We start from the raw sequence: 26,034 nt of genomic DNA, 5'->3' as shown, positions 1-26,034 counted from the left end.
CTGCATGCTAGATTTATAGAAGATAACCTTCTATTTCTATATATCTTCTCGGTGTGAATCTTGTTGCTGAACATCTGTGAAACTTGGATCGGGTATCCTCTCTTTTTATCGATTGTTCGATTGGGACTGATTGTAACAACACCGTGTTACGGATTTCTTTTATATTCTCTTTCCTCCTTGCACTTTGCTCATAGGAGACGATAGACCAGCTTGGGTCTTTTTCTTTACTTTACCTTCATGAATGGAATCGATGGACTGCTCAATTTTATTATATCGTAGATGAAGGCGTAATATAAGGTTCTAAAATCACCCCATAGCCTTTTGACGACGCCGGAGGATTTAGACACCCACAAACGCACATGCAACGGTCTGAGGCACCACCTAGTAAAGCCGCACAGCTTCCCCAGCCCCCGAAGCCTGTTCGATCTTATAGAACTGGAAAATACAACTCGAGTGGTTTGTCTTGTTTCAAACCTTCATATTAGGGGTACTATCACGGGTTGCTTTGCTCCTCACCGCTTCTGAATATATCGTTATTAGGTACAGTAGCTCTCAAATGCTTGAATTTTGCCCTGTGGGCACTTGATATTTACATGAACAGGCAGGGCTGCTAAGTTCTAGCCGGGCATCTCACAGATGGGCTGAGGTGGCCCCCAAAGCCCAAGCGGCAAAGTATTCCATAACCAGACTTTCCCGTCAAGAGAGCTTGATGCAAGGAACCTCCCGTCAGGAGAGAAAGCAAGCAGTTTAGGGTCATTCACCAGGGCTTCGGATTCGTAAATGTCACCAGTATTGATATTGTGAACGGCGATATGTCCGTATTCATCAATACTTGCCAGCATATTGTTCGCTAGAGAGACATTCATATGACCATGTAAAGCATTTCGCGCTGGGGATAAAGCCAGGGCTTTAACCGTATTTGAACGAATGTTTAGTAATGGGACGCCTGTTTGATTAAAGCAGGTAATGAAGCATTGTGCGTCTTTCCAAGTGACAGTGACGAAAGTATCACCGGTGGACGCTAGTGTCATGGGTCCTGCACTCGGTGGGATTCCATAATCTTCTAACTTGGTTTTTGTTTTCGCATTCCAAAGGCAGAGTCTGGTGTGGGAGATAGAGATGATAGTTTGACTACCAGGAGAAAAAACGATGGCCTGGCATGGACTGTCATGCTCCAGCATTCCAAGCCATCTTCTGGTCTCAACATTCCAATATGTAATTCTTCCCTCAGAATCAATCGCGACCAGGTATATACCATCTGGCGAGAAGGACAGAGAAGTGAAAGGTTCTAAATCCGCGTCGGGATAAAGATCCATATGAGTCGCTTGCGTAGATTCTTTAAAGCGATATATACGGATGATTGGCTTGCTCAAGGGACATGATGCCAGCAAACCACCATCCCGCGAAGAGGTAGCCATGGCTGAAATAGGACCCCCAAAGCCACGAATAACTCGGGAACGAATGTCTCGGGGGTCCTTTGACCCAATTAAATCCCAGATACGGATATATGAGTTATCGAAGCCAGCTGCTAAGAGTGCAGAGTCATGGGAGAAGGCAAGCGCGTTGACAGGACAATCAGCGCCCTGAAAGGGCCCAAACAATTCAAGGCTGCCCAGCTTTCCCATTTTCAACTCTGGACCATCATTGAGGCCTGTTGTTGTGCTAGATGGTGGAGTATTTATGAACCTGTTGCTCAGAGGATTAGCGTTGGATTCCTTGCATAAAGACCATTGCAATTATGATTCCTAGAAGAAATCACGGGTGCGGTGGCTGCGGATAATCGAACCTTTGGGGTTGCATCCAACTTGGCATCCTCCAATAGTTCCCACCGAAGAATTTCCCCGTTGTAGAACTGGGGAGGTCTGAGGATCTGATCGCGGACAAAACAGTCATTAGCCCATCATCTGCTACTAATTGGGAGATTGTCTCGATCTCGTTTGCTGTCATATTTGTGCTTGAGTTGAAAGATTTCAATGACCGATTGCTTGTTGGACTGCTACTTCCCGGGTGCGCAAAAGCCACTCGGGTATTCAAGCTTGCAAACTCCTCCGTCGTGGACTCAGATAGGGAAGCAATTTGGGTGTCTTTGGCATCTTCTTGGGTAGCGGCAGAGTGAGAACGCAAGTGCCTTTCTGTGGATGAGTGTGTGGTTTTAGTCTCTCCTGATGACGGCTCATGTGGTAAATCTTCTTTCATCCATGGGAGCTCGATAGCTGTCTCTGCCGTTGGTCGGTCTTGTGGAATGGGACGCATAAGACATTGGACAAAATCAATGCCCAGTTGACTGAGTTTAGCCTCGAGGAGCCCGACTTCTCGAGGGGGAAAAACACCAGTTTCAGTATACTTGACAAGTGGAGGAATCTTGGGAAAGACAAGCTCCTTTGTGACTAATTGGAATACGATTGTGCCGAGAGACCAAATATCGGTAGCATACGGGCTGCCATTTTCGGTGAATCCGTACAGCTCGGGCGCTATGTAGCCACGGGTGCCTTTCAAGGTTGTAGAGATTCCAGAAACTTCTTCAACGCGTTTGGAGATACCGAAATCGGTAATCTTGATCCACCATTCATCCGGAGGATGAGATTTGACGAGAATGTTCTGCGATGTAGATATTAATTAGCATGAGCTTTCCCAGCATGAAAGAAACTGACATTCGGTTTGAGATCCCTGTGAGCAAATTCGTTCTCATGCATCATAACAAGACCCTCAAGGATCTGAAAAGCAATCTCCCTTGCCTCTGTTACGGGCAGCGGTGGTCGATCATACAAATAGTGCCATAGATCGCCTAGTTCGAGATGCTCCATCACAATGAACAGAGCATCGGGACTCTCGTACCATCCAAATGACTTGACGAAACATCGCTCGTACTAAAGGCGGTTTAGAAACAATTTCTATCATATCTTTTGAGGGGAACAGACTCTTGAATGCGAGAACTTTGCTATGGCTTCCAATTCCTGGATGTAATGGATGCTGGAAAATCGCCTAGTAGTCTCGATCTTCTTAACAGCTCGAAGATCGGTTTCCCGTTTACCTTTGATGCATTTTTCCAGCCACACAGACCCGCAGCTTCCTCTTCCAATCTTCTTTTGTCGCTTCCAATGCTCAGTTCTAGAAACAACTCGCCGTCTAGAGGTGGGGTTGGATTCTTCGTATGTGTGGATAGTCTCGTTCAAGTTGGGGACAAATGTAGTCCTCAGTTTGGAATCAAGGACCAGATCAGGAATACGGGCTATTTTCAGGCCCGGTCGTGTTTCTGGCCCGGGTGTCGCCATGATTGCAAGAAGCCATGCTTATTTGCGGCTGAGTGTTGTGTTTCCCTGCGGAGGCACTAATGAACCTAGATCCTTGCATATCACGTGTCGGCCATCTGGGTCATAATTTGGACAGAAAAGAAATAACTTGTAAACTACATGAATGCAACCGAGATATAACGATGAGAAACCACCAAAAGGAGTTGGAAAACAACTTTGAAAGCCAAAAAAGAATGATCCACAACATGGTATTGATAGATTGATAGAGTGAGATAAACGAGAAGAATCAGGGGGAAAAAGTTAGTCGTCACACCCGGAGTTGAACCAGGATCTGCGAGCTTCGAAAAGCACAGGTATGTGTGCCCAGACATAAGCCTGCCCGTCAGGGCGATATGCTGCCGTTTGCACCACCCAGGGGTGTATTCAAAGTAAGGAACCGGGAAAGTATAAGAACGGAACGGACGAGCCAGTCCCGAGACTCGGAACCAGCAAGATTTTCGAGCTTCAAAAAGTACAGGTATGTGTACCCGTTAGGGCCATGTGCTGCTTTTGCACCATCCTGGAGGTGTGTTGAAAGTAAGGAATGAAACAGTGTGAAGACAGAGAGAATAGAAGAGTCGGGGAATTAAAAAAAATAGTGAGACACCACCTGGTGAAGCCGTACAGCTTTCCCAGCCCCAGAGGCCTCCTTGATATATAGGGCACGGATCTAAGTCGTCTAATACTGTTGTAAGAGCATGTTAGTAATAGACTAGACCCTACCTATCAACCTTGGAAGTGGAGATGAGTAAGGGAAAACGGATGAGGTGTGACTATGATTTGGTATCTTCAAGATTTCATCGAGGTAGAATATTTGACAGAAGGTAACATCCCAGTGACATCGACATGAGTGCAGAGATAAAGAGACTCAAAGGGAGACGCTTGGTTGGCTTCTGTAAGTTCAGACCGGTCTGCTTTCTTTGCCAACGCAGAATTACGACGAAGAGATCGTAAATGCTAAAATCAGGCCACATAGTGTCCACAATTTCGATATCAGTGTCTTGATGACATTGCCAAAGTAAAAAATCACTCAACCGGTTGACCCCGGAAGTTCGAATGAGAATGTCTACAGGAGGATCACCGCCCGTATACATTTGGCTGCTCAGCAACTGGGCTGTGATGCTTGAAGGAGAAAGTACTTTCCGACAACAAGCCTCTGCAGTTGCTTTCACTGCATGGGCCATTTCTTCGCGCGAAGTGTATGCTATGCATATGTTCAGAGTCCTCTCTTTCCTGTGCCGAGTTGTTTCCTCAACGTGATCAATCGTTGCTTTCAGATCATTACTCAACAAATCGACTCGACCCAAGACTTTAATTGCGCACTGAGACACTTCTGCTGTTTCCCCTGGCTGGCAAATCTGGATCAGCTGCCGGTTGATCAATGTCATGAGCTCATCGACTTCTTCCTTTGGTCGATGGAAGTTCTCAAGGCTGAAGGCGTATACGGTGATGCACTGAACACCGGATGAGAAACCCCAACGGACGATCTTATAAAGTTGATAGTCAGCACTTCAAGTTGATTGCTGTCGTCAAGAATATGCCTCACTCTCATAAGTGCTCGCGACCCTAGGAAGTGCCCTTTTGCGACTGGTATCCCGTGGAGTCGTGAATATCGCCGGTTGCCGTCCATGATAAAAGCAATATGATCAGGTATCACACCTACCTGGAGAGTATTTATCAGGGCATCCGTAATGAAAGGCGAGTTCAAAGCCGATTGCTTATATTTAGAGAGTATCATAATCACTTAACGATCGAGGAAGGCGAATTAACCTCTGGTCAGATAAGGGAAAGGACTGGTATAAAAAGAATTACTGCATCGAATGTGATGAATTGAGGCTACTTAATAAAGAAAATCGGATCAAACTCATAGAAGGGGGTGTCGATGCGTGTCGGTGTGATGTATCCATAGATGGGGTGGGCTGACGGAGTTGTATTCTCCACTACAAATTGCTTTTCAAGGAATTACCCAAACACACCAGCCAGTCAGATTTGCTCCTGGCGTTGATCAAAGTTTCCAAGCTAATAGTCTCGTCAAGATGTAATAGTCTCGTCAAGATGCTCCCGTGGCTCTGAGAACGGTGTCGATCACTCCTACGAGGTAATACTTAGATGATTGAACAGTCCCCTGTGTGATTTCTTTTCGTAATCTTCATCAAAGTCTTCAACATGATCACATATCAATATTCCAAAGAACTTGATTTCGGGACTAGTGCGAATGTTCCATCATTTACCATTTTCCCTATCCGGGTACGCAAAGATGATTCACTGTCACAAAAGGCCAGTAAGAAATTTGTTACTCGACGCAAAAAGGCCGGTCTTCAATTCGCGAGTCCTACTTCTGCGTGTCAATGCCCCTTCGGGCATATTGTATCTTTGGTCATACCAGAATGTCCCCCAGATAAGGTAGCCCTTGCGACCAAACTTTTTGAGTATACCTTCATCGAAAACGGTTAGTTCTCTTTTTTATTTCTGTATCTTTCATTCTATTCTTTGTTGTATATGATATTCAAACAGACAGATTTACTGGAAACATTCGGTTCTGAAGAAGAGAAAGAGCTTGAACACGCAAAGTCACGGCTCAACCGGACCGACTCGGACATCCGCGACGAAATTATCGAAGAGATGCTTGACATTGATAATCCAATCATGTCCCTAATGATAGTGTCTTACCAGAAGTATTTGGAGGCAAAGCAGGCTCGCGGATCGGGACCTTCCACGTTTCAAGAGTACATCCAGTGGCGAGTTGAGCATGTTGGAGCTTGGTAAGCGAATAAGTATTGGTTTTTAAGAAACATTTCCGGCTGACGCTATAACTAGCATTCTTACCACCGCTGTTTGGATATTCATGGATATCCACGCTGATGCCAAGGAGATGGAAAGCATTCAACACCTCATTCGTCCGCTTGAAGAATCATTCGGACTCTGCAATGATTATTTCAGCTACGACAAGGAGAGAGATGATCTCATGGAAGGGAGAGGCGCGAATGCAGTGGCATTCCTCATGCAGACGGAAAGAATTACAGAAGAAAAGGCGCTCGAGCGGATAAAGCAAAATATCATTTCACTAGAGACAGCCCATCATGCAGCGTTCGAGGCATCTATGAAGGAGGGTGCGTTGTCTCCAGAATTACAACGGTTCATCTTATTTTTGCAATCGGCGATGGGGGGATTCCACATATATCAAGCTACTGCAGGAAGATATCAGACAAGCGCTGATGCCAAAGCCCATCCAGACTCTATCTCTATGCGTCTGGTGATGAACTCTGTTTTTGTAAGTGTGGTTGCTCTACTCTTGTTTCTGATGTTCAGATAGTATCTCAACTGGCTCTATTTACTCAAATGAGAATACATACTGCAAGTGATTTCGAAAATTTCATATAAAGGATGTAAAGGTTATGCGTTCCTCTATTAATGACACCGCTGAGGTTGTGAAAACTAGGAGTACATAATATACCAGGACTAACAAGCGAAACATATAAGGTGACATTATAGGTGAGCATTAATATAATATTAGAAGTCCTGAAGGATGGGAGGTGCTAGATTATCTAACCTATGGGCTTTTTTTACGGACACATCGATTCCATTGTAAGGCATCCTTATCCATGTTCTCGTAGCGTCTGTGTCTTCATATATACTGAAGAGAGGATATATTAAAGGAGAATCTCACGGATTAAATACCAGAAAGACTGCAAACGTCAAATTAGATCCCTTAACACCTCGTCGCAGTTTAAACACAATAAACAGATCTTCTAGACGGTAATGAGCCCTCATTATAGCCCCGCTAGAGATATCTTTGACGTAGAGTTTGCCAGTCTAACGGAGAATCGTACCCATAAAATCCACTCGGATATAGTAATCCCAGGTAGTACAGACTCTGTAAATGCAACACCTTTATACCAGTGAAGCCCCGGAGTACAAGACAGCGTGGGGGCACGTGGACATCAGCGAACTCCCGCGCTGTATAAACTGTCGGGTCATTCTTCGATCTCCATCCACTCTGCCATGCGATCAATTCCATCGGTATTAGCAAAATAAACCCACTATTTCCAAGCCATTCGATACTCCCGTCCAGGGAATACCCACCAAGAAAAATCCACAATGCCAACACCGGAGGATACCAACCGAGGAAGAAGCAATGATACCTCCAACCCAGGACCAAGCTCTGAACCCACTATCTCCGGCATACGCCAGTCCACACAGCACCGACCAGACAACACGCGTCCCCCAGATACTACACGGCGCACAGAAATCTACACCGATAACCCGGGCCATGCGAGTCGTCTTACAGACGCAGAACGCCAGAGACTAGAAGCATTGGCGGCAGACTCGAGGGGCGGTGCGATCTTCGTTACCTATGATCTGGTCCACAGAATAGATACGCTCATGGCGGATGGGACCCGTCGCACGGATGAGGCTTTGATGCAGTACTTGTTTCAAGATGATATCTGGGAGGCTGTTGATACTGGTGATATCAATGACGCAGGGAGAAGAGGGGACGGTAGTAGGAACGGGGACGGGAACGGTAATGGAAGGCAAGGCGGCGGCATCGGATTGAAACTGCCGAATGGAACGGAGGAGAGCCATGAAGAGGAATTGAAGCAACAGTGACGGTTAATTTAGTGTTGAGTCAAAGAATGCGATTTCTGCGATTCGGGTGGTTTTATGGCGATGAACTGAGGAATGTGTATCTGGGAAGGTAGCTTAATCCATCACATCATGAATATCTTGTTCATTTCTAGCGGTATGCGGCAGGTGATTGGTTTATCGTTTGTACAGGAAAAGTGTTCTCTATCTAGCGGTGATATGAACAAATTATTTGTTGCGTGGCGATCATTTCTTCTTCTTGGTCTTATCCACAACCTCAATCATCTGTGGCTTCAATCCACGGCGAACAAGGGCTGTCTCAATGGCCTTTCGCTGGTCGCCCTGAACCAAAACTTCCATGATACCCTTGGGGGCACCAGTAGCCTGTGTGACACTAGTGCTACCGGCACACTTCTTCTGCAGCTCCTGTGCCAGCAGACTAGGAATAATGCCGAAGACCTCCAGAGTCATGACTTTGGTAACAGTCTTGGAACCTGTTCGCTTCTCGAGGGTGACATGGACCTTCGGTGCGGCGCCTGCTTTCGGCTTGACGTCTGCAATAGCTTGGCCGGTCTTCAAAATGACATGGTACGGCGAGACCAGTGTTTTATCATCCATGAGTCGCTTGAAAAGTCCATCGCGAGTGACCTTGCCGCGTGCAAGTGTCCCTTTATCTTCAGTTGATGATGAATTGAAGATGGTGTTCGCGAGGAATGGGTTGAGGGTTATGATGCGTCGGTTCTCTTTTGAGATGATCGGCGGATTTTGGGATTCAAGATATTGATCCAAGTGACTGGATACTTCGGAGTATTTGTAGAAGTTATTTGTGTCGCTGGCAGCGAGGGCAGGGAAAATGGTTGGCACCAGCTTTCCTGATGGCCGATATAGACTTTGCACAGTGATCGTCTGGCCCACTGAAGGGTCGGAACCATCCGTCGCAGCCGACTTTTTGCCCTCAGGCGCGGCCGCCTTGCTGTTCTCCAAGGCACGCGGTGAAGGCAGTCTGTATGGTACAAATCGCTCGACCCGATGGTCCCCAAAGTCGACATCCAAAATGACGGTCTCTTGGCCGTTGCGTTCCTTGGTTTTGACAAGCTTCGATTTGTCCAGATGTTTCATGAACTTTTTGACGTTCTTCCAACTGGTCTTTTTGATGTTGTAATGCTGAGCCTGTTGGGGGGTGTACACAGGGAGATAAGGAGTAGTGAAGTTGGCTATCAATGCCGAAGCTGTGATTGGCAGTGGAAGGCCATGGTCGGTTGCTGATGGGTTATCCTGCTTGAGCTTGTAGAGGGCGTAGACAAAAGCATTAACGAACGCCTCATCAATTTCTATTATTTTGTTAGTACTTGGTTGATTTCATCTCAAAATCGAACTGCTGATGCATAAAGAGGAGGGCAGGGATGACTTGCCCTCTGTTGTGGGTGCCTCCTCTTCGGTCACGGGTTCTTCTGACGCGGTTGGGTCATTGCTTGTCGCTTCAATGTCCCTTGAGGTGGTTGTAGCCCCATCATCATCGATTTTTAACTCCTCCATTTGTTCCTCAACACTCTCGGTTTCATCCTCATCCCAGCCCTCTAAATATTCCGGGGCTGGACGACCCGGCAGTGACGCAGAGCTCCACGCCCAAAGTTCATCACCCTCCCAATGCAATCCACGGACCGCATGGCCCTTTGTGCCTTGCACCTCTCCCAATGCCGAAACATCGATCTCACAGATGCCTACGAAAAGAGGCACTGTATGTCTATCCACACTCGCGACCGCAACAACGGCGCCCTTGACCGCCCTTTCGGGGAATGGGGGTTCATTCGCAAGGCCCGGTGTCATCAAGTCAGCTCCACCATGGAGCTTTCCCATCACAAACTCCGGGGTGTAGAGTAATGGGACTAAATTGGGGTTGTGCCATAGTGTATAGACAGTTGGGTATAGTCGTTTGTCGGCCCCCGGACCGTGTTCTAGCTTGAACCATAGCACCCGCTCATCGCCGTCGGGATGTGTGCCAACGTACACGACCCCTTGAAGTTCGCGAAGGTCTGGACCAGCGGTGGTTGTGAAACGAGCAGTCTGAGTGTTATCAGGTAGGAGGGCATTCCGGATCGATGTAAGGCTCAAGGCGGGGGTAGATGCTGGGCTCGGCCCGGACGAGTCTGCTTTGGTGGGGTTTGAGGTGACAGGGATTTGATAATCTTTGATAATTTGGTCGGCAATCTTCCTACGATCCGAAGATCGTAGTGGAGAAAGGTTTTTGATCTATTCTATATTAGCATAGAGTCCTTTGCAGTGAGATTGTTGCAAACCCAGCAAAGCTTGGAGGGGTAGTGCGGGGGAGAGGTCATTTACCGTAGGCTTCTTTTTGAACATAATTGTAAGCTCAAAGATGGAAGCTAAAAGCGCAGAGTATAGTTCAATTCAAACAGGCCAGCTGAAGACCTGTGGAGAGAGACAAGATGTGAAAGTCAAGAGGTGACGTGCGAACAAAGAATCTCCCGGAGGTCTCCACATGGGCCCGAAGAGGAAAGGAACTCAACTTTTTAGCATTTAACTAGCGCATACAAGAGTACCTAGGTACAATAATCTCTTTTCTGGTTGTTCTTTTTATACATCTTTCTTTTCTAGATATCTGTTCTTTTTATTGTTATAGGTAGAAAAATAATGATTAGTTATAGAAGTAGAGCAACCTTGCCCAGGTGGAATGGGAATAATAGTACGGAGCAAAAAAGCCACTCTACTGGTACAGTGTGGAATATACGAAGGTAAAAACCACAGGGATTATATACCCTTTCTGTCCATGGAAACTAAAACTGCGTCATCTCCGACACCTCTCAAGGGCTTTAATCATTCTATGACTCAAGTTCCATAACATAGGACTTTTCCTCTTTTCCTCTTTTCCTCTTTTCCTCTTTTCCTCTTTTCCTCTTTTCATCGTTTTATCTCGTTTTATTGCCAATGCATGCAAGACCATATTGTTATAGTTCTCTAGACAAGACTATTCCGCGGCTTTTTCAACCTGGCCAGACTAGAAAACTATGGGCATCTGTAAGAATCGATGTTAATGTCTCTAATATAATTTCCGAACAAACTATATATTCAGATTATTCAAGTCTCACATCGTTATAGTGGCCATATAAGCACCCGACTCTATTGTTCTTTATTCAATAAGTACATGTACGATAGACGTATGCTGAAATCAATGCCGTGTGACCAAGGCTCGTTTGTATATCTTTCTATATTTCTATATAAGAAAGCTTCATATACCAATACCATATTATCTTTCATTCTGTTCATCATCATAAATCACACCGACTCATGCTCACGGTCTCCAATATGCTTCACCCGTGCCTTACGCTCAACGTCCGTAGTCTGCACGTCCTAAGGCATATTGGCTAAGTGGTTCTCTATCTTGACGGCCTCCCGAATGGACAAATCTTGCTGGAACAAGTCCTCCAAATTCTCTAATCTCGGGGTAGAGGAAATCAATCGATCCAACAAACGTAAGACCAGTGATAGCGTAGACGATATAATACTGGTAAGCTATGTTATCTAAAGCAACGGATATGACCATTTGTACCACAAAATTCCTGTTCGATTCGCGTCTCTGAAAGACCAGTGTGAATGTATAACGGAAGTGGGCCACTATCTTAGCTCACAGCCATCGGATCTAGCATACGCTTGGTAATTGATAATTCCTATTTCGGCAAAATTTGAATTGCTACTCCTGTTTCTGCTGCAATCAGATGAGAGACAAGCAGATACGGATACGGAGCCTCGGGAGATTCGGGAGTGATCAATCCCGGGTTCCAGCTCGGGTAGACTTGTAAAAAGTGTTCCGAGAGATTTGTAAAAATTGAAGCTAGCCAATCAGGAAGAAGAAGTCTGTTTTATATCGCCTCTACCGCGCTATATTGTTTATTAAGGTCATAGTACAGAACAATGGTCTCTGACGGGCCTTTATCTGGCTTGGAGTGCCTCGTACTCGGTCAAATATCACACCGTGCCCAGAGGCAAGTATGCACGTGTCGTTATGAGAAGCAAAGTATAAGAAGCAAATATAGAGTGAGGTGGGCATAAACCTTGGAAACCGTCATTCAACGTACTTCGCCACAACCTGCTATCCTCCTTGTTACCAATGTCACTCAAAGCAACGCTCGAAGAAACCGCAGCTGGTTGGATCTCAGATCTAGAAAGTCGCTCGCTAGATAATGTTGTATCGCGGTGGACTGATGACATCCACTATGCTCTTCACCCAGATACTGAGGGGGTCTTTCCAATGACCAAAGAAAAGTAAGTCATAAACGCCCCAAAAGAGATATTGTGCTAATGCAGCTTCAGATTTCGAACATACGAACGGGCGGCAGCCTTCTTTGCGCTTTTGAAATCGTTCAAAATTACCATTCACGAGATGTACACGGATACAGAGAAAAGGACGGTGACTATGCTTTGCAGCAGCGAAGGCCAACTGGAAGCTGGTCCATACGGCACTGATTATGTCTTCGTGCTCACCATGACGGAGGATGGAAAAGGGATTGAAAAGCTGTCGGAGTGGCCTGATTTCCACAAAGTCCAGGTCATGCTCAGCAAGACCCTCGAGTAGAACACCTTAGTCAAAGAGACACTCTTTGTATTCTATAGCCACATGGGAAACATGAATGAGATATTCCTTCGCCAAAAGCTCGTAGAAGGGAGTTATATGCCATTTGGTCACCATTCAAAGAGTAACTATCTGGTAACTGTCAAAGGAGATCAGTCCTCCGAGACACCGACTTGCTTGTAACCGAATAGAAAGAAACATGTGCAAGCCGTAGATACAGACCAAGTTTTCGGTGCCTAAGAGATCTGGAGAATCCCAAGACATCCATCTCCGGTTTGCCCTCAATCTTCAATTTGATCGCTGCTGCGCCGCGCAAGCACTTGCCCACTGCATCTCTGCATTGCTGCATCACCGTATCATGCAATGCTCTCCTCTCCACTACCGTCGGCTCCGTGTCCTCGAAGCCCTGCTCATCCCTCCGACTTTCTCGCATCACCGAAGTCCCGCACTACCAGAGTCGCCTTCCGCACGCACCTGCGGCAACATCGCTTCTAAATCCGGAAACTAAACATATCCGGGTTTCGCACCCATCATGACACATCGTCACCCTTCTCAATGTTGATATCGTCTGCCATTCTGGTCGCTTGGTTTCGTAATATTGATATTGAGGAGGATGGAATAGACCCGGTGGTCATCCCCTGTGCGGTGCTCCCTCGGTCTCCGGGCTTCTTTGTGATCTGTTTGGTGATTTGTTTTGTTTGCTTATCACCCTCGTCGGCAGTCGCATTTGCATCCCTATCCCCCATGCCCATTGCTGCGGAGTCCATTGACTGGAACTGCGCAGACGACCCGGACCGGGTTTGGCATGAAATCCGACACCTATCTCATCATCCCCTAAGCTCATTGACACTCCACGTTCATCCAGTTCGTCGACCATCTCCCTCCTCAATTTATCAAACGCCGGGCATTCGAGCAGCACATGCCGCACGGTCTGGTTCCCCATGTCGCAATTGTACTCTAAATTGTATCGGGGGTTTTGTCGCCGAGCTCCTGCACCTGCAGCTCCGAGGCCTTTGCCCGCATATTCTCAGCCTCCCTATAGCAGCCCATCTCATCGTAAGTGGCGGCAAGGTTTTCTAAACTCCAGATCGTATCGGGATGTTTATCACCGAGCACCTCCTGCTGTAGCTCTAAGGCTTTAACCTGTAACGGCTCAGCCTCCCTATACCGGCCCTGTGCGTGGTAGGTGGCCGCGAGGCTTGCTAAACTATACATCGTCTCGGGATGTTTATCGCCGAGCACCTCCTGCCGTAGCTCTAAGGCCTTAACCTGTAACGGCTCAGCCTCACTATACCGGCCCTGTTTGTGGTAGGTGACTGCAAGGTTTGCTAAACTATACATCGTCTCGGGATGTTTATCGCCGAGCACCTCCTGCCGTAGCTCTAAGGCCTTAACCTGTAACGGCTCAGCCTCACTATACCGGCCCTGTTCGTGGTAGGTGACTGCAAGGTGTGCTAAACTCCGGATCGTATGGGGGTGTTTATCGCCGAGCACCTCCTGCTGTAGCTCTAAGGCTTTAACCTGTAACGGCTCAGCCTCACTATACCGGCCCTGTGCGTGGTAGCTGACCGCAAGGTTTGCTAAATTCCAGATCGTATGGGGGTGTTTATCGCCAAGCACCTCCTGCCGTAGCTCTAAGGCCTTAACCTGTAACGGTTCAGCCTCACTATACCGGCCCTGTGCATGGTAGGTGACCGCAAGGTTTGCTAAATTCCAGATCGTATCGGGGTGTTTATCGCCAAGCACCTCCTGCCGTAGCTCTAAGGCCGTAACCTGTAACGGTTCAGCCTCACTATACCGGCCCTGTGCATGGTAGCTGACCGCAAGGTTTGCTAAATTCCAGATCGTATCGGGGTGTTTATCGCCAAGCACCTCCTGCCGTAGCTCTAAGGCTTTAACCTGTAACGGCTCAGCCTCCCTATACCGGCCCTGTGCGTGGTAGGTGGCCGCGAGGCTTGCTAAACTATACATCGTATCGGGGTGTTTATCGCCAAGCACCTCCTGCCGTAGCTCTAAGGCCTTAACCTGTAACGGTTCAGCCTCACTATACCGGCCCTGTGCATGGTAGCTGACCGCAAGGTTTGCTAAAGCCCTGATCGTATAGGGGTGTTTATCGCCGAGCACCTCCTGCCATAGCTCTAAGGCCTTAACCTGTAACAGCTCAGCCTCACTATACCAGCCCTGTGCGTGGTATGTGAGTGCAAGGTTTTCTAAACTCCCGATCGTATCAGGGTCTTTATCGCCGAACACCTGCTGCCGCAGTTCGTACGCCCTCTCATCGACTAGCTGCTTATCCATCCACCTGCCACAGTCGAAATAATAGTGCGAAACTTGGGTCAATAGGTCTGATACCTCTCTGCTCCTCTCGCAGACCTCCGCCCACTTGCCCACTTCCACCGCATGGGTAACGTACTTCTCGCATTCCCGCCACGTCTCTGGCTGCGGCGTAGGAAAGAGCCTTGTCACAATCTGTAGCGCCGTATTCGAGAAGTATGTCGCGTCTTCCACACTCCTCACACTGAGTCCGTATCGTGTAGCCTCTTGCACAAGCTTATGCATCTCGTACTGCTGCACACCCCCTTCTACCTCACGTATGCCGAGGAATGAAAATTCCCTTAGCCGTGTGATAGCTTCCATGACCCGATCTTGGCTCTCACATGATCGAGGCTCCTGTCTCTCGTTGCCCAGCGTATGAACTGCCGCCATGATCTCGATCGGGATGTTTTGGCTGTTGACATACGCAATGACATGGAGGATCCTATATGCCATTTCGTCGTCTTGACGGATGCGCTCGACGGATATGCTCCACGTCTCCAAAACACTGTTCGGAACATCAGGCCGTCGGTGCCGATCGAAGTGCTCCGCTTTGAGGACTCGCCATCGCTCCTGTCCTGCTAACAGTCGAGATAGATATTGCGGTATTGGCATTGATGTCCGCATCATATATGCACTGGCCTGTGAGATAGCTAGCGGTAGCCACTGGAGCTCTTCAAGCAATTTCCTTGCGTCGCTTTCCTCTCCACTGCTAACTTCGCCTTCGCCGTTCTTCAATTTCCCAAGGAGACATATTGACTCATCAGTAGTCATACGGCCGACCTGGATACCACGCTGCGCGCCGACGAGGGTGCCAACGATCCGTTTGTCGCGGCTCGTCCACAGTAGCGTCCCGCTCGCTCCTTGCGGTACGTAGGTGTATAGGCTTGGCGATTCCCCCGCCGATCCCCCTGCCGGGCGGACGCCGAAGACTGCCAGGTCGTCGGCATTATCAAGAACAAGCAGCCATCGCGGCTGGCTCTCGATGCAGTCGCGTACTGCCGTGAGTAGCTTTTCGCCGTCGAGATCATCTGGGAGGCCTAGCTTCCCTGCGATATCCTTATAGTCCTGTGCGAACGTTGCCTGGGTATCGGCGTGGACCCAAAAAACGGAGCACGCACCCTTTTTGTCCTCACTTTGGCGCCAGGCAAATTCGAGCGCTACCTGCGTTTTCCTTCGGCCGTTAGCTAGCTTATCTAGTTATAAAAGCATAATCTGCCTTACCCGGATCCGCCGAGGCCCCAGAGGGCAGCGCTATGGGATTTAGGGGACTGAAAGAGGGCGTCGAGCTTGGTGACAATATCAGTGCGGTCGACAATATCTTCGTTTCGGGGGAAGGGGATCCTGCGATAGGCTTAAGAACAATTTTAGATACTGCGAATTTCCGGACATAGACAGGACGAACAGTTCTCAATTTTCTCGGCTTGCAAAACATTTTGTACTACTCTCCATGTTAATCTTCGCTCAGCCCAAGTACCTATACCGCCTTTCTCTCCGTGGACTCTTTTCGGGGAGACTGTACCGAAATGCTGATCCCCCTTAGACTCATAATAATTACCGTCCGCAATTTTCTGCGTGCCCCCGAAGCTATTGTACTGACGATTGTTTTCACCGGACTGGTTGGCGGAGCCGGGCTGCCTATCAAGAGCAGAATGTGTCCGTGGTTGATTCGTGTGGTATTTGTTCCCTGTCGTTAGGTCTTTAATCCACCGTCTCATCTCTCCACAAACAGCCAGAAGCCCGGGGTCAGTGGAACCGGCGAATTTGGTCATATCCATATGGTTTCCGTGGATTCCGATGGGGATGTAGCCTGGCAGGATCGCCGAGTCCTGTGGCACGACCTATTGACTCGACGTCAGTATTCAGTGAGGATTCTGGCCTTGTCTGACCTACCAAACCAACACCCGGCAAAGGCATCTCCTCGTAGAAGCAAGTGATTTCAATTGGCGGCAGACTTTGTGTGCTTCGTGCCTTGACCATGGTGTGAAAGCCGTCTTGAATCCGAGCAAGCACCTCGGAATCGCGTTTGAGGACACCGACTATCTCAGAATTCGTCTTTTTGACGAGGCCGATGGATCTGGACAAGGCCTCGGCCCATCTGGCAAGTCCAGCTCCATGGTGTGGTGTGCCAAGAAAGATAATACCGCGGGTAGAATGAAGGATATCACGCAGGTGTCGCTCCGGTCGTTGGTTCGATGTGAACAAGGCCTGTCTGGGGTATTAGAATAGCCCCCACAACCAAAGTGGGGTATCTTACATCCTCACAGACCAATCCTCCTAAGCTATGGCAGACAAATATGATCGGTCGTTCATTCTGTGCGTATCAGTACCCCTGTCAGTATGCTGCGGTATCTGCGGAATGGGCTGTCCTACCGTGCCGTCGTTCTCTCGATACGTTGAGAGAGCTGTTAGCAGATTCCAGGCGTGGTTGGCGATACGACTTTGCGACACAACTCCTTTCCAATCGGCCACATTTGCATCGTATCCAAATGCAAGGACGCGGGCTGTCGGAATTATAGGTGGCAGGAGAGTTTTGGGCCAGGGGTCGGTCGCGTCACGGGCAGTCCACGTCGCATCGCGATCACCGGTAAGGCCGTGGATGAAGATGATGCTAAAAGAAAATGTTTAGGGGGTTTCGTTTTGGATCCAAAAGGGGACGTACTCAACATTCCCATCATCTGGGCCGTAGAGCAGTTTGATACCGGACGGGAAGGTTTTTGGATCATCTTGACTTTCAGCTGGAACCCGTGGTCGCGATAGAAACCCCATTCTGGCTATGCACGAAAGGAGACCTAGTTCTTCTGGTGTCGGGGTTCAATATAACGTCTTGCGTATCAGGTCAAAGCGAATATATGTAGATTGGAATAAAAGAGTATCGCCAGTGAGAAAACCCATTGCAATACGTTTAGGTAGAACCCTCCGTAATCATTGCGCCACGTCTGGAGGGCGCCTGTTCGTCGCATATGATTCGCCTTGCTGCGCCTGGTACTGCAGGGGTTGCAGTACTTTTGTCTATTTTTGACTGCTCGGCCACATCACAGTTCTGGTTCGCTTTTTTATCGGAGATTGCGGCTGAAACCTACATATTGAAGAGGGGAACGCTCAAGGCAGTATGCTCTCTGGCAGACGGGTCGATTCAGCACTCGTAATTCAGCTTCATACCAACCAGGGCATACAAAGAGAACTGGGACGTCAGTCCAGGAAGTGGATTCAGAGAGGTGTAGGAGTGTGTATTGTCAATCTGTAACTATCTGCTACTTTAAACCTCTGCCCAGGTAATTACCTAGGTACTATAGATAATATATTAAATAATAAGACCTTACTCGATAGTCTATATAATTTAATTAAAGAATTAGAGCTTCCTAATTAGTCTTCCGCACGACCTAGTAGCTTATTACAGGCCGCGAAGGTGCTCTTGATAAGATAATTGAAGTGGATATGTTCGATATATTAGCAAAGTTTTCTCTTGATGGGTTTTATCAGGAGACGAGAGAGTACTTATGGACTGCATGAAACAAATCAAAGAATTTTCACTTGTTAGCTGTGCAATCAAAGTCTTGAGACTGGTATATTTCTTCCAGCTTTTCTAGTGTTGACTTGCGCATCATGAGGTGATACAGGTGCCCGATCTGATGAATTGCTATTCTGACTAGCAACTGAGTATGAGTATGGTGTAGACTTGGCCACTGGATATCGGCTTCATTCGCGGCAGCGATTTTCTCTTCGTATTCATATTGTGTTCGGGTAATATATGGCATTACACTGTTCCCCGTCAAGAAACGACGAAAGCGAGTTGCAAATGCCGAACATACTACCTCCCCGATGTAAATGGACGGCGGGGAGGGATTATACCGAGGAAACAAGGCACGGTCTCCGATGACTGGGTTCTAAATACGCGTTCTATTAGGTGTATCTGCTGACCGAGATAGTCCCTTAAAGTTGTTTTAGTACTTGTACCGTAAATTACACAAGGAGGGACGTCTACCTCTTTTAGTTGCGTGGGATCGTTGATCTCGGCTACTTGAGCCGAGGTGGTCAATTGTTCTCTAAACCGCTAGTTCTCTACAAGGATCTAGTCTAGATAGCTGATTGATGAATATCAAATTAGTCTCCGAGCTGACCCGCCTAGGAAAGATTTGAGAAAACTTGTTTCGATGGTATATCATGGCAATATCACATACTTTTCGCTAACCTTCAGCTGGCGGTCCTGAGTGGCATAGGCGCATTCGTCGGCACAGCCTACCGCGCGGCATTTAGCACACGGTACGTCGCCAGTACATTTGATCTTATGCGTGTGGTATCTTTGGCAGCTGTGGGATGTCAGTAGTAGCTTCAGTCGGAGATATCCGAGACGCACGCGACAGATTTCCTTTTCCGTCTTTGGAAGTCACGACCTTCCTGCACTTGGTCGGATGGAAGTTCACGTCTTTTCTGGACTATATCAAGAAATCTTTCTTATCTTTAGGGCGTTTCAAATTTCTTAAAGATGAGGAATGAGTCATGACTTTATGGTCGGAGATTTAGGGTCTTAGCCGAGGCCTCGGTAGATTAAACGTAGATACCGAATTGTCTAAGCGAGTTGTAAACCCGGCCCGACCTAGGGAGGTCAATGTCACGGGCTTTCTAATGTCCTTTCTGACGGATATTTGTATATAGTTATTTAAGTATCAAATTGGTATTCTGGTAATCACTAATATCCCTAAAATTTTTGAGTCATGTCCATCGCGATGTATAAATCAAGTCTATCATGTAAGCATTCTATAATGCAAAGAAGTAAACGGAAGCAAAAAGGCCATGTTATATTAGTAAGATTGAGGTTCGGCATCGAGGCCAAATGTTCTCTCGGGCCATCGGGTATAATCGGGAGTTATTAGATAGAAATCCCAATATTCCAAATTGATTTGTGGCAAAACGAGTTGCAACCTTTTTCTTTCCAACAGAGGGATGTAAATTGTATGTCATTTAGCAGGACAGTACGAGCAGCATAATAGTCAAATAGGCATAATAGGATAGGTTTTCTATTTTGTGAGGTTACATGTCCTTGGAACGGTGGGGCTACTATGCCCTGCCTGAAGATGGTATCCTCACTCCCACGATCTAGTGCGGTTCTGAATCACTATAGTTAACGTATGATGCAGTGATTAACGCTTGGTTTTATGTATGTTATTAGCATGACTTTAGTAATTTATAGGGCGGCAAGGCAGGGTTTAATCTGGCTTATGGCACAAACCAGGCAGTCGGCGTTATTTTTATTTTGCCGACACAAAGCCGCAAAGGCAATCAACTCGATTTTATATAAAAGGGCTCATTTCTGAACTGTCAACTCACAAACGTCCAAATTTCTACCATGAAAGTTCCACGCCCACAGGGACCCCTCGTTTCCCTGGCTCCGGCTCTCCTGCCATCAAGCAAAACCCTCCCTGGCCGAACAATTCTCCTCGAGAAGCTCGACGCCAAGCATTCCGATGACCTCTTCACACTGATTGGCGGCACTGAGCCGGCTAGAGAGTCTCTGTGGGACTATATGTTTGACGGGCCTTATTCGGACGCAGACACGTTCAAAGCCAGCATCGCCTCCAAGTCCAAATCGATAGACCCCTTCTTCTTCGCGATCATTGATCAGCGCAAAAATACGCCCACTTTCGCGAAGGCGATTGGCATTCTATCCCTTATGCATATGACACCTGATTACTTTTGTATCATGATTGGAAATGTTATGTACTCGTCTGTTTTGCAGCGCACGACGGGCGCGACGGAGGCGATCTATCTCTTGGCCCGGTATGCGTTCTGTGAGCTTGGGTATCGGAGATTAGAGTGGAAGTGCCATTCACTTAATGAGCCGTCGCGGCGGGCTGCGGCGCGGTTGGGATTCACCTTTGAGGGGACGTTCCGACAGCATATGGTTGTCAAAGGGCGGGGCAGGGATACGTCTTGGTTTTCGATTTTGAAGGACGAGTGGGACGGGTCTCTTGGGGCTGCTATGGAGAAGTGGTTGTGTGAGGATAATTTCCGGGAGGATGGTAGTCAGATCAAGACTTTGCCGGATTTGAGGGCTGAGTGTGCATAGATGATACGCACCCGATTATCCGGGCTATTAGCCGTTGTATTTATTTTACAAACGTTGCATACCCTCGTCAGACGACCATCTGCCGCGAAATAATCTAATTTTAATCTAAAGAGCTCATGGGTTTACGATACACAACAGAAAATCTAGATTCGTCCGTCCACACTCCAGCGCACTAGTGAAGAGATTCTTGATAAATGGGATAGAAGAGAAGAGAAGAAAAAAACAAGTAATTAATGGGCTCGAAATGAATGTAAGCTGTTCAGGGAAGAGCAGATATAAGAAAAAAAACAGAAGTTTAGTCGGTGGGTATGTACTTCTTTTTGAATGCAACTTGCCGCATTTTCAATCACGTACTGCGCTTGAGAGAGTAGTCACTCTACGAAGAATCTTTGTATTCAGTGTCCTCGCATCGCATGATACCGTCGGTGGCTTTGTCTGCGGTGAGACGGGGTCGGGGTAGCAGACCGCGGTAACGGCGTCGAAGAGGAGGCGGTGGTGGGGTTTGACGAGGTGTTTTGTATAGTTGAAGGAGTGGGTATATATTTGGTGGAGGAACTAGAAGCCTTTCTGCTTGAAGTTGGCTTCTTTTTGCCAGCACCTAAGCTTATGGAACCGCCTGGACCAAAATTGAAACAAGACGGTGAAATTGGCGCTTTGACCTCCTGTACAGAAGTCAGTGGTGATTTCACGGATCCATTGACAGGTTTAGTTGACATACCGCAATTGTCTTCTCCACTATGGGGTCTTCTGGTGTATCAACCTGCGCAATATCCACGTTAAGGCTGACTCCAGCCTTCGGTGTGAGACAAGCTTTAGAGCCTAACTTCGTCAGGGAATGCTCAACCCCAGTATTGAGAATTAACTTACCGCCAGCCGAGACATGAGCTCCGGAATCGGCTCCCAGATTGACATCAACTCCCAAGCCCTTGTCTAGATGACATTAGTACATTGGCTTCATGTTGAGAAATTGACTTACCGGTGGAGACTGCTATATTGGCTCCGAGATAGGGTCTGAGATTGACACCGGCTTCAAAGCCCTGGTCTAGATGATGTTAGAACATTAAAAACATGCTGGCATGGCCATACATACCAAGAATCGAGGCAGAAAATTGAACCTCAGCTTTGGTGTAAATCTCAGCCCCAGCCTCGATCTTAGCATCGATCTTCATTGGCTGAGTCTCAACTTGAGGAGTCCAGCCGCCAGCGGACACGTCCGGAGACAGGAAATCAATCTCGAGCTCTGCAGAGTCCTGTAGACTGAGAGTCACTCCGGATGTAATGCCTGCGGAACCTTTGACAGGACCAATTTGGTATCCAAAGCTAAAGACAATTTCCGGGCCAAGGTCAAGAACACCCCCTGGAATTGAGATACCCTCGATAGGGATCTTTACGAGCTCATACTCGTCGGAGATCTCCTTGGTCATGTTCCCACTCAGTCCTAGGCGTGGCGTGAAGCTTGCAGAGACGCCATTGGGCGAGAGTGTTAACGAGGCAGACTCGGGGGCGCCATAGCTTGTCTTGATGTGAACACCAAAGTCGAACGATCCTTTTGTTTCACACCCCTCACATGAAATGTCCAGGGAGACATCCCCGCCGGGAATAGGTATCGACTTGCTGAGGGGTATTTTATGGTTGAAGCTTAGGGAAGCATCCGAGTCCCAGTCGTCCCAGTCTCGCCTGCTTGTGGATGCTTCTGGGGCCTTTCCCACAGTGACCTCGTAGTTACGGAAGATTTTTTTCCATTCCGATGCCACGCCGCTCAACTTCGCCTTGAGTGATGGCTTGTCGAACGCAATTGATGAAACGATAAATGGCATCCTGTGAGAGTTCCAGCCACAGTGCTTACTACCAGTCACAAGGATCAATTTACGATCATCGTCATCATTGACCCACTGCCATCCACGCTGAGTGTATCCGAACGCACGAGTGTCTTCAAACTCCACAATCATGCCATTATCGGTACAGTTAACGGATTTCAGCAGGTGTCGAAACTTCTCCATGGAGACTATGTTTGCTTCGTCGTCGCCGACGTCGACTGTGAGGTTCGCCAGCGTCTTGTGGCCATTCTGGGAAGCTGTTGTGCAATGTTAGTTATCCCTTCCATGACTCGAGGAACATGCTCTATCCAGGGGAACCCATACCGCTCCAATAATAAGAGTCTTTGCTCAGTCGATCAAAAACCGAAAAGGCAGCATCTTCGTTCGATTGGTCTCCTCTTTCGAGAAGGGGGTTGACAATATTAGGGGCGTCTGTATCTTCAAAAACAATAGACAATCCTTGCTGAGCAAGAAGGGACAGGACCAGGCTGGAAGACAGCCAGAATCGCCGCATATTCACCATCCTGAATGCGAATATGAAGTCTGCTGCCTGATACAACGGTTTCTAAGGCCCAGCCACGAGTGAGAGCCGCTAGTGATTTGTTTTTCCTCGAGAAACCATGTTGCGGCTCCCCAGGCTTCTACTTATATTGTGAAGGTCGCAGTCATATTCCTTCCCATGAGAGATCGTCGTCGACTTCACCCGACTCATGGTATGACAATCCATTCTTGGCGACATCTAATATATACTTTTGCAGCCAATAATAGGTACCAATGCCTCGAACCTTGGCAGGGGCAGACGGTAAGACACGGCAACGTTCGTGTTCTTATGCAGGCTGGCCTCCGGCTCCACTTTTTGGGGCTGTTCGTTTAGCGATCATGCCCTTTTGAAGACAACGAGCGATCGCAAAGTTTGTTATCGCTCATCATAATTTTACACTTCGTATTGAGCCATCTAACTGAAAGAAGCTGGTTCTCGCGGGTCTCAACTTAGTTGTGAATGTTCACTTTTAAGTCTTTTCCATATCAGTAGACCTCGCCAAACCCCAAACGACACGTTCAAGAATGAATCTAGCCGAAAATTGGAAGAGGATTATGTTGGGTGGACGAGAACGATTACTTGAATGCGCAGGTCATTTGCGAGAAGCGCTTGCAGGGAGATCTGGTCGTTTCTAGCATTGATGAAACTAAGATGGCGGGTTAGCACAAAAAGGAACATGATATACCGGATTTTAGGCCGCCATCGCGATTTTCCAGATTGGGGTGCCGCCGCTTTATGAGGGCGCTCAGGGTCCTGCTCACTGGATTAACGAATGAGTTGAATGAAGTGGTAAGTAAGTCACCGGGATCGGTGGGCGTTAGAACCATGTTGGACGTTAGTAGGCCTGCCATCGAAATACTGAGCCACACTAGCGGGAGCTGGAAAAGTACTTCTACAGTTGCTATAAGAAGAATAAGTACCATAAAGGCCAAGGGAAGCCAGGCCGGAAAAGGCGATAAAGGAGCGAATGAGCGTCGCGTGTGGCATTAGGTTTCCAATGGAGAGAAGCAGCTTAGTTTTACGGACGCCCTCGTACAAGCACGTTGATTAACTGGAAGTCGCGCGTGTCGCGCGTTGTAAGATGTCGGTAAGTCTTTCCGACGTAACGCTCGGGTTTTCTTTCCTATTTGATTTGCCAAATTTCTGTATATACTTCAAGTCTTCCTCTAGACCTCGAGCTATCTCATTATTTTAATCGACACTCTATAAACAATCCTACCGAAGCCGATATCTTTCAGAATTCACATGCCATTCCAAGACATTCTATTCTTTATTACGTGTTACACAAGCCATGGCGGACAACTCGTCTTACTGGGTTGAGTCTGAGGACTGGCATACAGCTGGAGAGCCTTTTCGCATCATCCGGCAGGTCCCATCAGGGTTTATGCCTGCAGTTCAAACAGTCTCTGGGCGTCGCCTCGAGATCATCCAGTCTAGAAACCATCCGCTAGATAGGCTCCGCGTATTTCTTAGCTATGAGCCTCGAGGGCACGCGGATATGTACGGTGGCTTTATTACCCCTCCAGACGACTCGGGAGCTCATTTCGGCGTGCTGGCATAAAGACGGCTTCTCGACGGCCTGTGGTCATGGTACTATCGCTCTGGGATATTGGGCGGTATCTAAGGGCCTTGTCGACGCTCCAGATGATGGGGTTGTGGATGTTGTGGTTGATGTCCCATCGGGCCGCGTAGTTGCGTCGGTCACTGTGAGGCATGGGAAGTCAGTACACGCCGACTTTGTCAACGTCTCTACTGATCAGATAGCGAAAGGGCTATCTGTCGCAATACCTTCTCGCGATTCCGGTATTTGTGTTGACCTAGCTTTTGCCGGCGCTGTGATAGCCTCGGTAAATGCCGCTCAGCTAGGTCTTGAGGTCAAGCCAAGCAATGCAAACGAATTCATCAGACTTCAGCGAGAGATCAAATCATCTCTTGGTGATAGAGCAAAGTACAGGACCAACGAGTTATACGCAATGCTCTTTTTCGAGGAGAAAGAAAACCGCCAAGAAGACCAGGGGTTGATCATCCAGAGAAGCGTTAACGTCTACGGCGACGGACAGATCGACCGATCTCCTTGTGGTTCTGGAACTTGCGGAAGGATGGCGATCCTACTTGCAGAAGGTCGGCTCCGAGAAGGCTCGAAACTCTTACACCAGTCTATCATCGGGTCGACCTTTGAGGCCGAGATAGTATCTAAGGGTCAGAGTCCGGTCCAGGGTTTTCCTGCCTGCGTTGTGCGTGTGAGGGGCCAGGCGCATCTTGTTGCGCAAACGCAGTTTTTTATCAACGCGGAAGATCCACTGTCTCCAGGCTTTGTCTTGCGTTAGGTTTCTCATTGATTCCAATTTCTCTCTCTACGTTCGTTTCGGGGCATGTTTGTTGCACAGTGTGACCAGGACATATGGTGAGGTGTATTTACTTACAACCTCGATACACCTGACACCTCGATACTCCACTTCAAAAACTACCGTCCGTTAGTACGCGTAGATCTTTAATTAACTACATATATATCTAGGTCGCTTAGTTCAGCATCATAGTGTTAGCACCTGCCTTTCCGTCTACTCTAGCAATCACAATTACTCGATGAAGATATCTCTCACCCCATTCCTACGATATCTATTCTAAGGAGCTACAAGGCTTCCAAGGGCCGTGGCTAGTATTCCTAGGGGTGAGTAAGATAGTACCTAGGAACAATAGCCTAGATCCTAGGGCCGGAGGCATCCGAGATTTCATAGAAGGATCAGGATAAGAGGGAGTAGGAAATCGAACTCTAGAATAAAGGACATAACCAAGATAAGCTTGAGTACGGAGACCTAACCATGGCCAATTCCTAT

The 26,034-nt window shown here is 47.8% G+C and overlaps 10 protein-coding genes across 10 annotated transcripts; 5 read left to right on the top strand and 5 right to left on the bottom strand.

The window, feature by feature from the left end:
- Positions 1 to 617: 617 nt before the first annotated feature.
- Positions 618 to 3,272, bottom strand: N7471_003222 (kinase-like domain-containing protein; the record flags this gene model as incomplete). Its single annotated transcript, XM_057275942.1, has 4 exons — positions 618 to 1,686; positions 1,787 to 2,598; positions 2,652 to 2,867; positions 2,919 to 3,272. 4 exons carry the CDS (start codon positions 3,270 to 3,272, stop codon positions 618 to 620), a joined length of 2,451 nt encoding a protein of 816 aa, XP_057140580.1.
- A 2,184-nt stretch (positions 3,273 to 5,456) lies between these two features.
- On the top strand, positions 5,457 to 6,633 carry N7471_003221 (terpene synthase family protein; the record flags this gene model as incomplete). The annotated part of the gene is made up of 4 exons (XM_057275941.1): positions 5,457 to 5,739; positions 5,809 to 6,052; positions 6,108 to 6,561; positions 6,604 to 6,633. 4 exons carry the CDS (start codon positions 5,457 to 5,459, stop codon positions 6,631 to 6,633), a joined length of 1,011 nt encoding a protein of 336 aa, XP_057140579.1.
- A 755-nt stretch (positions 6,634 to 7,388) lies between these two features.
- On the top strand, positions 7,389 to 7,898 carry N7471_003220 (uncharacterized protein; the record flags this gene model as incomplete). Its single annotated transcript, XM_057275940.1, has 1 exon — positions 7,389 to 7,898. One exon carries the CDS (start codon positions 7,389 to 7,391, stop codon positions 7,896 to 7,898), a length of 510 nt encoding a protein of 169 aa, XP_057140578.1.
- A 222-nt stretch (positions 7,899 to 8,120) lies between these two features.
- Positions 8,121 to 10,235, bottom strand: N7471_003219 (putative RNA binding protein Ligatin/Tma64; the record flags this gene model as incomplete). The annotated part of the gene is made up of 3 exons (XM_057275939.1): positions 8,121 to 9,205; positions 9,287 to 10,124; positions 10,215 to 10,235. The coding sequence occupies 3 exons, from the start codon at positions 10,233 to 10,235 to the stop codon at positions 8,121 to 8,123; spliced, it is 1,944 nt and encodes a 647-aa protein (XP_057140577.1).
- Positions 10,236 to 12,000: 1,765 nt separating this feature from the next.
- N7471_003218 (uncharacterized protein) lies at positions 12,001 to 12,465 on the top strand (the record flags this gene model as incomplete). The annotated part of the gene is made up of 2 exons (XM_057275938.1): positions 12,001 to 12,155; positions 12,204 to 12,465. The coding sequence occupies 2 exons, from the start codon at positions 12,001 to 12,003 to the stop codon at positions 12,463 to 12,465; spliced, it is 417 nt and encodes a 138-aa protein (XP_057140576.1).
- Positions 12,466 to 12,992: 527 nt separating this feature from the next.
- On the bottom strand, positions 12,993 to 13,214 carry N7471_003217 (uncharacterized protein; the record flags this gene model as incomplete). Its single annotated transcript, XM_057275937.1, has 1 exon — positions 12,993 to 13,214. One exon carries the CDS (start codon positions 13,212 to 13,214, stop codon positions 12,993 to 12,995), a length of 222 nt encoding a protein of 73 aa, XP_057140575.1.
- A 205-nt stretch (positions 13,215 to 13,419) lies between these two features.
- N7471_003216 (alpha/beta hydrolase) lies at positions 13,420 to 17,544 on the bottom strand (the record flags this gene model as incomplete). Its single annotated transcript, XM_057275936.1, has 7 exons — positions 13,420 to 15,949; positions 16,000 to 16,129; positions 16,181 to 16,616; positions 16,669 to 16,983; positions 17,033 to 17,089; positions 17,149 to 17,386; positions 17,438 to 17,544. The coding sequence occupies 7 exons, from the start codon at positions 17,542 to 17,544 to the stop codon at positions 13,420 to 13,422; spliced, it is 3,813 nt and encodes a 1,270-aa protein (XP_057140574.1).
- Positions 17,545 to 20,122: 2,578 nt separating this feature from the next.
- On the top strand, positions 20,123 to 20,842 carry N7471_003215 (GNAT family N-acetyltransferase; the record flags this gene model as incomplete). Its single annotated transcript, XM_057275935.1, has 1 exon — positions 20,123 to 20,842. One exon carries the CDS (start codon positions 20,123 to 20,125, stop codon positions 20,840 to 20,842), a length of 720 nt encoding a protein of 239 aa, XP_057140573.1.
- A 395-nt stretch (positions 20,843 to 21,237) lies between these two features.
- N7471_003214 (uncharacterized protein) lies at positions 21,238 to 23,182 on the bottom strand (the record flags this gene model as incomplete). Its single annotated transcript, XM_057275934.1, has 6 exons — positions 21,238 to 21,504; positions 21,561 to 21,661; positions 21,710 to 21,772; positions 21,819 to 21,884; positions 21,933 to 22,916; positions 22,984 to 23,182. 6 exons carry the CDS (start codon positions 23,180 to 23,182, stop codon positions 21,238 to 21,240), a joined length of 1,680 nt encoding a protein of 559 aa, XP_057140572.1.
- A 1,493-nt stretch (positions 23,183 to 24,675) lies between these two features.
- On the top strand, positions 24,676 to 25,527 carry N7471_003213 (uncharacterized protein; the record flags this gene model as incomplete). Its single annotated transcript, XM_057275933.1, has 1 exon — positions 24,676 to 25,527. The coding sequence occupies one exon, from the start codon at positions 24,676 to 24,678 to the stop codon at positions 25,525 to 25,527; it is 852 nt and encodes a 283-aa protein (XP_057140571.1).
- Positions 25,528 to 26,034: the final 507 nt, after the last annotated feature.

This window comes from Penicillium samsonianum (genome assembly GCF_028829775.1).
Source record: "Penicillium samsonianum strain IBT 33392 chromosome Unknown utg000002l_segment0_segment0, whole genome shotgun sequence".
Taxonomy (NCBI): domain Eukaryota; kingdom Fungi; phylum Ascomycota; class Eurotiomycetes; order Eurotiales; family Aspergillaceae; genus Penicillium; species Penicillium samsonianum.
The sequence above is the reverse complement of the archived record's forward strand: the minus strand, read 5'-3'. Positions and strand labels throughout refer to the sequence as shown.